General features: G+C 33.2%; 1 protein-coding gene across 1 annotated transcript in view; it reads left to right on the top strand.

Annotated features, from left to right (window-relative positions):
- Positions 1-13,436, top strand: part of LOC150076753 (sodium-independent sulfate anion transporter-like) — a 132,562-nt gene that overhangs the window by 85,478 nt on the left and 33,648 nt on the right. The window contains exons 10-12 of the mRNA XM_090386190.1: positions 5,760-5,804; positions 10,002-10,062; positions 12,326-12,381. Coding sequence (XP_090242316.1) covers positions 5,760-5,804; positions 10,002-10,062; positions 12,326-12,381 — 162 coding nt within the window. The remainder of the gene's footprint in view (positions 1-5,759; positions 5,805-10,001; positions 10,063-12,325; positions 12,382-13,436) is intronic.

Raw genomic sequence — 13,436 nt, 5'->3', positions numbered from 1 at the left:
GTTAAACTGTTAGTTAATAAGTAATTCTGTGTACCTCAATGTATGTTTTATGGTTATGTGTGTGTATAATGTTATAAAGTAGTTAAGGCTATGAGGAATCAATTTATTGTGTTGTGGTGAAAAACCAGAGATTAGAGGAGGAAAAAAACCATGCAACCCCCACTTGAGATTGAAAAACTTGGCCACATTGTGAAAAAAAAAAGCCCTTAGAAATTCCTGAGTTTGAATCCCATTGCCAATGGGATTCAAACTCTTGCTCTTTTCCCCAGATGCAAGAGGATAGCAATTATAACTACTGTGCAATCTATGAAGTCCCCCAATGTTTATGATCTTTATATCATTATTAATGAATCAGAAGGCTGATACTATGTTACCTTGCTTCCTAGCAACGTTTTGTTATTGCTTACACTAAAACTATAGAGTATTTTTAAAAAATGTGCTTAAAATCTTAGAAATTTCCATTAAAACTGAATATAAAAAATAATTGTTTAATTCTTGATAAAATTAGAGAATTGATAAAAAATAAAAAAAAAAACTTAAAATTTTTCTTCTTTTTTAATATAATATAATGTATATTAGAAGGCAAATGATACTACACAGTATTTCAAAATACAGTTAAATATTGCATAACATTAGCTTCAATATCATGTTTATTTGTTTCCATACATTTTTAAAAATCTATAAATCATGTTCTATAATTCTATAATTTTTCTATAATCTATAAAAATCTATAAAAATCTATAATTTATCTTGCGGAGTTTATTTATATAATTGCTTTAATGAAATATAGTGAAAATTAATACATACAACACTCAGTGATATTTGATTATATAAGTGTTTTTGTGGGAATGCCCTTGGAGGACAGATCGAAGTTAAAAAAAAAAAAAAAAAAAAACATACAGTTGACCCCTGCTTAATGCTGATATCCGAAAAAACAGAGCGCTAAGTGAATCTGCACTAAGCAAGCACTGCATTCCCATAAGGTAACATATGTATTTGTGAGTTGCAGTCGGTGCCATAGAATGGTTTCCTAATCAATAATAAATGGTAGTGAAAAGATGCCCAAATGTCTGTCAAAATATTTAATATTCAAATATTTGTACATATAAAATATTCTGCATTACATACGTATATAATTATGTGATAACTACTTATGTATCAAAATTAAACTTAAAATTCCAATTAAAATCATGAATTTAATTGATTTAAATCGATTTAATTGATGAATTTAATCATGAAAAATGTGTCGATTTTGGGTTGTACTTTGGCCCTCTTCCTGGTAAACTAAAAGGGGGGTTTTAATTTTAAATCCCCTACAGCGTTACCACCAATTAAGTTAACCGATCCTTCACCGCTTTGAAACCTGGCATGTTTTTTCTTATTTCAATATGAAACTTCTTTTAGGCATTCATTTCCAAAAAGTCCTACTTCATCTATGTTAAAAACTTGTTGAGAAGTATAACACATAATACTCCTCTTCAATAATTTTAACAAGTTCTTTTTTGAAAGTTACATCTCCTTGATCTGCACTTGTGGTTTCTCCCTGGATTTTAAATCTATTCAAACCCTTACTAGTTTTAAATGGTTCCACATTTTTTTTTTTTTTTTTTTTTTTTTTTTTTTATATAATATTTAACTTAACTGAATTCTGCATTGGATATTATATTCAATAAAATTAGGTAGTCTCTCCATTTCAATCCTAATAATTAATTCTTTATTTTTTATAATTGTTCTTACAGTTAAATTTGCCAGTCCTAAATTATGGCACACATTGCTTGTCGTTGACCGGAATCGATTCTCTTCAAAACATCTAATTTAATTTTCAAATTCAGTCTTTTTCTTACATTTATAGTCTTCGTACTGCGTCCAGACGTTGTTGCTTTTTCATTCTTATCTGCCATTATTAACTCTTTGAAAATGTAACTGCATTGGTTGGATTAATTATGATACAATGTTCGAGTAAACTGTCCATTACTCACAATGTCTAATACTGTACTGAGTGATGACTAGACTCCGGATAAATGCATATAACACAAATATTAAGAGCAATATACTTGATAATTTTTTAAAATGTTGATCTCAGAACTACATAACAAGTCACTGTACTGTAATTAAGCACAGTACTAAGTACTATAGGTTCTAATATCTCTGGTGTTTGGGGTTTACATAAAAAAAAAAATAAATAATGAAATTAGCGTGTGAGAAAATTTCACTGAGCGTGGGAAAAATTGTCAAGTCGGCGAGGGAAATGTTTTAATGCTGTTTTGCTATTCATTTCATTTGCTATTCAAGATATAGACTCCATTAAATGAAAGAATCAGCATAAAGCGAACTGCATTATAACGAGGGCCTGCTGTATATTCAAAATGAATTCTCATGTGTATATTTTCATCTGATAGAGGTACAAATTTGAGACTTGCATCATTTAAATATACACAGTGGATAGTTGAAAAAACTGTGAATAGAACAAACTGAAATGTACATTTCAGTTTGTTCTATTCACAGTTTTGATTTTAACACAAGCATTATTAAGAAATTGGCATGTACTTAATTTTTCCAGATGTCTGGCAAAGCTCTGTTACAGTATTCTACATTCACTGCTGCAGATAAAACTCGATATACATGTATTGGTATATGTGGTGTGTGTATTTTATATATGTACGTATGCTTGTGGACATGTATGGACAGTGAGATATCTTCTGAGTCCAAGTAACATTGTTTAAAAGAAGTGGGTTAGCATCACCCACAAAGACAAGCAGCACATAAACTAATCAGATGATTGCTCAGAAAAAAGCATACTTTGCTCACAAATTGGAGTCACAGAGAGCAGATGTGGGGCAGTTGGCTCTATAGGATTATGTTCAAGGGATTGAAGGAAGTTTGAATTAAGAGATTAGTAGACAAATTTGTATTTTTCTTTAATTTCTTTAAATATCTTGTAAATTTAATTTCTATAATTTTATAAATTTAATTTTGATACTTTGTGAAGGAATTTTCTTTTGCTTTCTTGCATCAAATTTTATCATCTTGCATACGATAAAAAAAAAACATTTCATTCAAGGATGCTGTGAGGTGTGGTGCCCACATCACATGAAGGAATGCCACCCCGTGTTACCAGGCAATACTAGGTGGTAGATGACTCTCATCAACCTGTGCAATACCACCACCTTGCTTATTGGAGGCTTGAAGTGGTGTAACCCATGTTTAGTCTCCTGAGCTAGGTTCTGGTCAGCCCTTCCCCATCTCTTCCATCATGCAGTATGACTGATGACTTTTTGAGGTTATGATAAACATCATGGTGAGATCCAATCTTCCTTACATTTCGAGGGTACAGCTCTAAAATGGTATTTGCAGGCCGGCCGCTAGTTAGTACACTGGACTGTCTTGGATGCAAAAAGGTCATAGGCAGTTCCCATATGAGTCATGAGTTACTCACTTGTATGCATCATATGCCTCTACTAATGCTAATAACTGTAGCATGTATTTAAAAGTCAATCTCGTTGATAATCTTAGCTAAACTGAAAATTCTTTTCTTTGTTTGCAATGTAAGGAGTGTACTCATCTCAAATTAAAACTTATATTACTAAAAGAATTTGAGTCGCTGAAGAAATGGATGCTTGCACTCAAGACAAAACTGGGAACTCATCAGGGACTCAAATATGTATTGATCTGCCAGGTAATGCATCCCCAATTCTGAGCTTGGGAACAGAATAGTCAAGTAAACATTGCTATGATTCAAGAGGATTTAGTTTTATTTGGAGATTCCATAGCTATGGAAGCAGGTAATGGAGAATGATGAGTTTCACTAATAAGGATAGGCTAACTAGAACTAGGGTATGTCTGCTGGGAGCAACAGTTAATAATGTCACCACAACAGATTGTCAGATTTTAAGGAAGGTAAAGAGAGCATTATTACTCATGTAGGGACTAATACTGTTAAACACATACAAACTGGTGAATTCTGATATCATCAGACGTTTGCTCCTAAGAAGAAAGTCGGAATAAACTGGCTAGTCTGATTCCTCAGCAGGTTGAATGGACTGAAAACCATTTTTTCTGAATTGGCCTATGAGTTATTAATAGTTTTTATCTCAGTGTTCTGCATGAAGGTGGAAGGCAAATGTTAAGGGTGAAACTGTTTGTTCATTATTAATTCTACATCCCTTGGTGTGTGTTACAGTTATGTATGTGTAAAGCATCAAAGCAACTAAGACTATGAGGCATCTGTAATTGTATGTAAAGCTATGAGACCTCAATATATTGTATCTGTAATTGCATGTACTTTTCAGTCAGTTTGCTGGAATAAAATCAGAGTTTCTGGTCAAGAAAAAAAAAGCCCTTGCTTCAGACTGGCAAACTCAGCCACATTGTGAAAAAACCCCCCATAGAAATTCCTAATGTCACTGACAGGATTTGAACTCGAGCTCTTTCCACTAGGTGTGGCAGGATGGTGATTATAACTACTGTGATATCTGGAAGGGCACCCAATGCACTTGATTTGTATGCTGTGCACTTTTCAGCATGAATGTATATTTAACTCAGATGTAGGTCTATGCTGAAAAAATGCTGCAGGTTAGGTCAGAATGATGTTTGTCTGTAATTCTGCCCAAGCATGATAGAAGGGACTATATGCTGAAAGCTCAAAGGATTTGAGAGGGGAATTTTTAACAGTGCGCCTGCACTTGTAGATTGAATAAATTTATTTTGTAGAGATGGAATACATATAAACAAAGGTGTGCAAGGGTTTTTTCCAGTATCATTGAGGATACCTTAAGGGTTCAGGGAAACTGCTAGTTAAGGGTAGGGAACAGGGGTAATACATCTATATTTTTAGCAGATGATAGAGTCAAAGTAATGCTTGCACAAATTTCAGTAGTTATTTTTTTATTGTCACAACAACCAATATTGGCAAGGTGTGCTGAGGTAGTACGAGAGTACAGTAGTACACACTCTTTGAGTGGACTATAGTTCAAGCCAGAGACTACTAAATATGATTAATGATTGTATTCATGATTTATTGTAAACTCCTTTGACCTTGTGGGCATGCTGGAATTTTTTGGAAAACAAGAATATTTTTTGGCCTGATCTAGCCACATGGTCAGGAGCGAGAGTGTAGTAGCACTTGTTCTTTGAGTGGACTGTGGTTTCCATGATTGCTAAATAAGATTAACGATTGTATTCATGATTTATTGCAATGAGAAGGCTTTACTCTTGTTCAAGGTCTTTTTTGAAAGTTTAAGCCGATATTTTTAATATGTAATGATGTGGAGGTAATTCTTGCGGAAAGTCACAAGAATGTGGCATCTATATTGAGTGCTGCTACTCCCTTGGATTTTTGTATGTGTTTCAAGATCCTTTCTATTGCTTGTTATTTCACAGTACATGTATAGTGCTATGATTGATAGGACTGGAATGGTATTTAATGATCTGAATTAAGAAATGTTTCTTGGTTTAGTGTATTTTGATTTGGATACAGTTATGCATGCTGCCATATTGTTTCCACTGCATTATCATGATATGATCCAAGTACAAATAGAACATCAGTATACATGCCTGTTCTATGAAATTTGTTATGCACTGCTTCAAACTAGTCATTATGATGAGGCAAGAAGAAAAGACCACAAGTTGATTAGGTATTTCGTACTGAGATTTGTCTTTCAAGGTTATCTTGCAAAAGGAATGTGTTTAATTAAGTATCACTATGTAAAGTTTTTTATTTTATTGTTTTATTTCATTTTATCTCTTGTAATATTTTATAGCAAAAGGAAAAAGACTGGATGCAACACAGGAAATGCTTGCCCTAGGTCAGAATATGTCATTACATACATCTGTGAAAATCATTTGAATCATGTTAGTAATATTATTTTAAGAGAAGATTTTTAGATAGAATGATTTTATTTTGAAGTTTGATTATAATATTAGATTCATAGAATGATATTTTCTCAAATTTATTATTCACTTTATTCTTTGTTTCCATAATATGATTACAAAGAAATGCACTTAAAAAAGTGTAGCTTTGTTAAAGAAAGAGAATAACAATATGTGTGAACTGAGACATTTTGTAATATTTTGGGTCACATCTGAAAGTTCAGTATCATTCCAGCTACATATTCATAGTCACCAAGGATACATATAAATACACATCAGATAATATAAATAAGCAAAAGATTCAGGGTAACTACTTTACTTCTGACTCTTGTCCTTTCTCTCTCTCTCTCTCTCTCTCTCTCTCTCTCTCTCTCTCTTTCACAGGATAACTCATTTTTTTTTTTTTTTTTTTTGGCTGGTGCAGCAAAAGTCTCAGGCTTCCTTTTCACCATATGGCTAAATATAATAATGATGATGATGGCCACAAGCATCAATCATTTCATTGGAAGGAATCCAGATGCAATATTCTCCGATATTTTGGTGAATATCACAAATAATATCATCATAAATATCATTAAAGCTTATTCTAGGCAACTTAGGGTGCCTCTGTAGCCAGGCGGGAAGGAGCAGCAGTGAATAGCACACGCTTCTTGATTAGACCAGGGTTCGAGCCTGTCACCACCAAATACGGAGGATGCGGAAAGGTCAGGGAATGACCACCGCATATTCCCGGAGCAATATGGCCTTAGTTGCTAATGCTCCTAAAAAAAATAACAATAACAACTAGGCAACTTAAGGTAGAGTTTCCTGGAATGTTTTGTATACAATATATATATTTTTTTTTTTCAAAAATTGTTTGAAAACTGGACTGGTTAATTTTTAAATGGATATTGGTGAGAAAGAGATCATTTGAAAAGTCATTTTTCTCTTGTTTTGAGGTACATAACTTTGTTAAAAAATGGCAAAAATTTTTCATGCTATTCATTTTTTTTTATCCCATATACTGTATTGTTTTCACATGTTAATCACTTTGGAATTTTTTTCTATGTGGAAAATTCTTTTCACAACACAAAAGACAATACTGCTAACCACTATGAATGCTTTGTGATTGGTGATTCATGATCCCATAAGTTTAGCAACAAATTTGATATTTACATTTCGAGCTTGCCCTCAAAATGTATTCCATAAACTTTTTATAGCAAAGCTGAAATATTATGTTACATGTTCAAAGAATATGGTTTCACTTAATATTATGGTATGAAAATTAAAGTAAAATGCTGTTAATATGCTTTCCACATTAATGTTATGTAATATTGTGATTTTCAATGACTGAAATCACATTTCTCAGTTTGATTCCTGAAGTTTGCAATGTCTTGAAAACTGATCAAATTAATAAAATATGCAGTGTTGCTAATATGTTAATGCATTTATATGCACTAATGATTAAAACATCCACAGTATGAAAATTAATGGTATAATTCAATATCTACTTATAAGTTTCTAGGTTTTATGCGATATCATTTCTAGATGTTATATCCCAATTAAGTTGATATCTTCAAAATTGTAAAGTCAATTGGAATACACCTTTAAGATTAAGCCACAGTACCTAGAGAACCTTTTAGTAATAAAATTTAGAAAGTTCAGTTCACTCAATAAGTTTCAGTAAATTTATATAAATAGATTATTCATATATTTATTTATACATATACAAATATTCTTAGATTAAAGATATCAAAACCAATGTGTACAAAAGAATCTGTTTATCAGAAATCTAAATGTCCTGGTTTTCCTTGATTTTAAAATGGTAATCTTGGCTTTAAGGATAGGAAGGCGCCTCCGTAGCCAGGTGGGAAGGAGCAGCAGTGCATAGCACACGCTTCTTGATTAGACCGGGGTTCGAGCTCGTCACCACCAAATACAGAGGATGCAGAAAGGTCAGGGAATGACCACCGCATATCCCGGAGCAATATGGCCTTAGTTGCTAATGCTCCTAAAAAAAAAAAAAAAAAAAAAGTAGAAAAATATCTGTTTTTAAACAGGAATTTCACAATATTGGTAGCATACATCAGAATGTTATGAATATTTTGAATATCAATAATTTAAAGGTTATATAGCATGCCACAAGGTATTTCACTACTCAACCTAAATAAAATTTATATGTATTTAATGGGATGAGAGAGAGAGAGAGAGAGAGAGAGAGAGAGAGAGAGAGAGAGAGAATTGAAAATAACCCAGATTTTTATATATTTATTTATAATACAACTATTGTTATTCATTACAACATACTTGACCAACATTCAGAAACACAACATTTCAAGGAACTTTAGAAACATCTGAAATTGTGACAAGAGATGTAGAATGAAGAGAAGAGAAGAGTGCAGGAAGCATGTAATTAATTTACATGCTTCCTGCTTCCTGTAATTAACAACAGAAAGGCAGTACAAATTATGTCGTCAAGATTTAATATTTTTAAATAATATTTCTTCTCTGGTCAGCTGACTGATTTATCCCTTACTACCCATTTGGAAGGTTTTGCTCCTGTCAGTGAAAAATACATTTTTCACTGACAGGAGCAAAATAAGATTTGGATTCTTAAAAATTAATTTCAAGATTAGAAATCTTATGAAATTAATATGTTTAATCTTTCAAATGGAGTTGAGTTACACAACCTGAGAAGGAGATGTAGAGCTTCTCCAGAATTTTTCACTGCACTTTCAGTCTACAGGCAAACCAGCCATAGACACTATACACTAATGCCTCACTCTGCTAATAAATTGCAGATTTTATTCTCTATGTAGTGATACAAACTTTCCAAGTTTTTCTTGGAGTTTTGAAATTTTATAAAAAAAATTGTAATAAATGCTTTTAAATATTAATTTGCTCTTATTGACTTGGTTGTTAAAAAATCAAATCAGTATTTAACAAAAAATTCAAAAAAAATTGTAAAAAAAAATATATTAAAAACAAAAACTTGTCATTACTTTTTTTTTTCGTGAAATATCTTGCACATATATCACTTTATTTAGTTTCATCAACTTCTAGATCTGAATTCCAGAGAGCTTTGTTTTTATAAACCCAAGTCAAGTAATAACTGGGTGACAGACATTGATCTCTTAATCTGATTTTAAAAACTATTTGTTTGCCATCTATTACTTCCAATAATTGTAGAAACATAAAATTTTATGTGGCTATAATTATTATAAACACAGAGAAGAGATAGCATCACTTACTGAGAAATTGGCAGTTCATACACAAACAGACATTTTATATGAAACATAATTGAAATGATAAACGTACATATGTACATACTCTGGAAAAGATTACTTTACTTTACCATAATAAAACCATTAGTTTTGTTGTATGAATGTGCCTAATGTATAGTCTTGTGTAAAGGAATGTTATCTTCTGAAGTTCAGTTTCAGTATTTGTAGGCTTACTTTGGATAATTGATGTTTGCAGTCTTCCATTCTTTCATAAGTTTTTTCCTAAAGTAACTTGTGAGTTATATGTATTTTTGTTATTTTTTAATGAATTTCAATAATGTTGGTTTTGGTGATACTGATGAAAGAGATAGGAAATTAAACATTTCTTCACATTTTCCAAGAAAATGAATTTATTTTCTTTTCATAATTGGGTTCTCCTTTTCATTTTTTAAGTTGGAAGGTAAATATAGTAAGAATGTAATACGTAATTTTAGGTGCTTTACTTCACCTGATGGTGTTAAGAAGGTGTAGGCTTTATTAATTCCTATTATGTTTGTAATTTTAATGTTTTTTTATTTATAAATTTCTTCCATTTTATGATAAGGTATAATTTATGCCTAAATTTATTTATAGGACATTAACTAACTTGTCTCAAAAATGAGAATGGGCCTATGACACTGGATTCCATAACTTGTCTCAAAAAACTAATAAGCTCTCCACTCTAAATTTAGAAGTGGGTTAATTTGGCTGCTATCACTTAAGATTTTCTGGTCTCATAAAAATTATATCACATATTTATAAAAATCACATATGGCAAAAGGAAAGATCTTGTATTTTAGGCCATGAACTTTTGTTTTGATTTGAATGTTAGAAATTATTTTTTGTTGTGTACTTATTTCCATATTTTTCTTCTTTCTTTCAAAATTATAGGTCTTTGCAATTTGGCAGGCTCATTTGTGTCAGCTTATCCAACAACAGGTAGCTTTTCTAGGTAAATTAAAATTTTAACTTTTTTTTTTTAGCTATAATTATATGTCTGATTTTTTATTTTGTATAAATTTGTTTTCCATTTTTTTATTTTTATTATTTTTTTTATAGCTATTACTTGATTCAGAGATGGATCAGTCAACAATAATTCAAATTGTATTTTTCAACTTTTCTTCATAATGATTCCATTTAGGCCTAAACCTTTCAAGGTTTAAGCATAAATGGATGTTAGATGAACTAATGAGACTTATGGCAGAGAAGAAAAATGCATGGGATGCATATAAATACTCAGGAGACGGAGATGCCTCTGGTAGATATAAGATAATCTGTAATAAAGTCACAAAGGAGGTTAGCCAAGCACAGGCAGCTTACAAGAAATCTTTGGCAAAGGATGCAAAGAACAGTAAAGACTTCTTTACTTATGTAAACTATAGAAGGAAGGGGATGAATCAGATTGGTCCACTTGATATCAAACAGGGAACTAAAGGATTTTGAAATAAATGAGAACAAAGTTGAGGAGAAACTGTAGAGGTTAAACATAAGAAAGGCATCTGGGCTGCCTTTCTTACCTCCCCTGAGTCCAAGGATGCCCTCATAATTATGGCTAAAGGCTTGCTTACCTCCTTTGCTGCTTCCTTTAATATAACTGGATAGATCACATAAGAAGGCACCTCAGGTGCCTTTCTAATGTATAACCTCTCTGATCTATCCAAGTATATTAAAGGAGGCAGCAAAGGAAGTAAGCAGGCCCTTAGCCATGATTATGAAGGCATCCTTGTACTTGGGGGAGTTCCCCATGGACTGGAGATGTGCAAATATATCTCCAATTCACAAAGGGGAGATCAAAAGGTGACACAAGTAATTACAGACCTCTTAGTTTAACTTCTGTTCTGGGGAAAATAATGGTGTCGCTGGTTAAAGAAGCACTGCAGGATTATCTAGACAAGACTGCAGTTATAGTTTAGACACAGCATGGGTTTGTTAAGGGGAAGTCTTGTCTGACAAATTTTATTGGATACTACGATGTGGTCACAAAGGAACTGGATGCCAAAAATAATTTTGATATCATATACTTGGATTTTACGAAAGCTTTTGATAGTGTTGCACGTGGAAGGCTACTGTACAAATTGGAGCAGTATGGCATTAAGGGCAAGTTGATGCTTTGGAAAAAGGGATGGTTGAGTGAGAGAAGGCAGAGAGTGGTAATCAATGAACACAGCTCTTGGTGGACTAATGTTATTAGTGGTGGCCCCTAGGGGACCATGTTGGGCCCATTGTTATTTTCTATATTTATCAATGATATTGATGAAGGTATATCAGGCTTAATGTCCAAGTTTGCACATGGTACAAAGATTAGTAGGGTTGTTAATGACAGTAAGGACAGTACCTACTGCAGCAAGAACTGGAAAAGTTGAGCAGATGGGCTGAGAGGTGGCAAATGAAGTTTAACATTGAAAATTGCAAAGTGCTACATATGGGTAGCAGTAACCCCAGAGTAACATACCAACTGTGCGGTACTACTCAGGGTAGTGGAGAATGAAAAAGACCTGGGGATAATTGTGCAGTCAGATATGAAGTTTTCTGAGCAGTGCACATAGGCTGCAAGAGTAGCTCATGGGGTCTTGTCAATGATATATAGGAATTTTGCTAGCAAGGATAAGCAGGTGATTATCCTCTTGTATAAGGCAATGGTTAGGCCATATCTTGAGTACTGCATACAGGTCTGAAGGCTTCATTTTAGAAAAGATGTAGAGCTGGTGGAATGAGTACAGAGAAGGGCAATGAGATTAGTGAATGGAACAAAGGGTTGCTGTTATCAAGAAAGGCTTAAGTTATGCAAATTGCAGTCTGGAGACTGGGCACTTGCAAGGTGATTGGTTTGAGGTGTATAAGGCCTTGAATAGTTTGAGCAAGCTCAATGCTGATGGGATTCTTCCTCTTGCTCAGATTCTGCACCTGAGGGGTCATAATTTAAATTGAGGAAAGACAGTTGTAAAATAGAAAAAAATATACAAGTTTGCTTTCTTGCATCATATGCCTCTTCTAATGCTAATGTGCTAGATTAAAAATTAGACCTCTCTGGTGATGAGTTAAATAGTGGATGATTTTTTATGCAAATTCCTGGTTAGAGGACAATATAAGGGATGACAAAGTTTTAAATTACCCATTCAAATGAGATACTATTTATATTTTAATCATAATTTATGTTTTTTTATATTTTTAGTATAAAAATTTTTAAAAGAAGTTTATTATATTATTTTTTTCAGAACAGTGATAAATAATAACAGTGGAGTGAGAACCCCTCTGGGAGGTATATTTACAGGTAAGAAGCTTTTAAATGTTAGAAATAAATGTGCACTTCCCCTCTGAATTAAATATTTTGACTGTTAAAAAGCATTTACCTTAGAGTAGCATTGTATGACTTCAGTTCAGTAATCACATTGCAGCATATAAATGTCATTCAGTAATGTGCATTTAATACAGTCATGTGAAATTCTGAAAACAACTAATAGTTAAGTCTTTTCTGTTTCATTTTCTGAAACTATAAAAACACTTAGCATTAGCATTAGTAGAGGCATTTGATGCAAGAAAGCAAGCTTATGCAGCATCAGCCAAAAAAAAAAAAAAAAAAAAAAAAAAGTAACATAAATAAATAAAAATAACCACTTCCACTTCACCCCTCTGTTCGTTCGAAATACCTGTCCAGCTGAGCCTTAAACTTATTTAGGCTATCAACTTCCACGACAAGGGATGGAAGTCTGTTCCACCCACCAACCACCCGCTGGCTAAAGGCAAATTTCCGCACATCTATCCTACATCTGTCTTTCCTCAATTTGAATTTATGCCCTCTCAGGTGATTTTTCTGAGCTAGAGGAAGAATCCCATCAGCATTGAGCATGCTCAAACCATTCAAGGCTTTGTACACCTCTATCAGATCACCCCGCTGGTGCCTAGTTTCCAGACACTGTAATTTGCAAAACTTAAGCCTTTCTTCGTAAGAGAACCCCTTTGTCCCATTCACCAATCTAGTTGCCCTTCTCTGTACTCGTTCCAGCAGCTCTACATCCTTCCTGAAATGAGGCCTCCAGGCCTGTATACAGTACTCTAGGTGTGGCCTGACCATTGCCTTATACAAGGGAATAATCACCTCCTTATCCCTGCTAGAAAAATTTCTATATATCATTGACAATACACCATGAGCTACTCTTGCAGCTCGTCTGCACTGCTCAGAGAACTTCATATCTGCCTGCACCACCACCCCCAGGTCCCTTTCATTCTCTACCACTGTCAGTGTAGTACCACAGAGTTGATACGTTGCTCTGGGGTTGCTGTTTCCCATATGTAGTACTTTACATTTGTCAATGTTAAACTTCATTT

This window comes from Mastigoproctus giganteus, chromosome 12 (genome assembly GCF_048544385.1).
Source record: "Mastigoproctus giganteus isolate SK-2022 chromosome 12, ASM4854438v1, whole genome shotgun sequence".
NCBI classification, from domain to species: Eukaryota; Metazoa; Arthropoda; class Arachnida; order Uropygi; family Thelyphonidae; genus Mastigoproctus; species Mastigoproctus giganteus.
The sequence above is the reverse complement of the archived record's forward strand: the minus strand, read 5'-3'. Positions and strand labels throughout refer to the sequence as shown.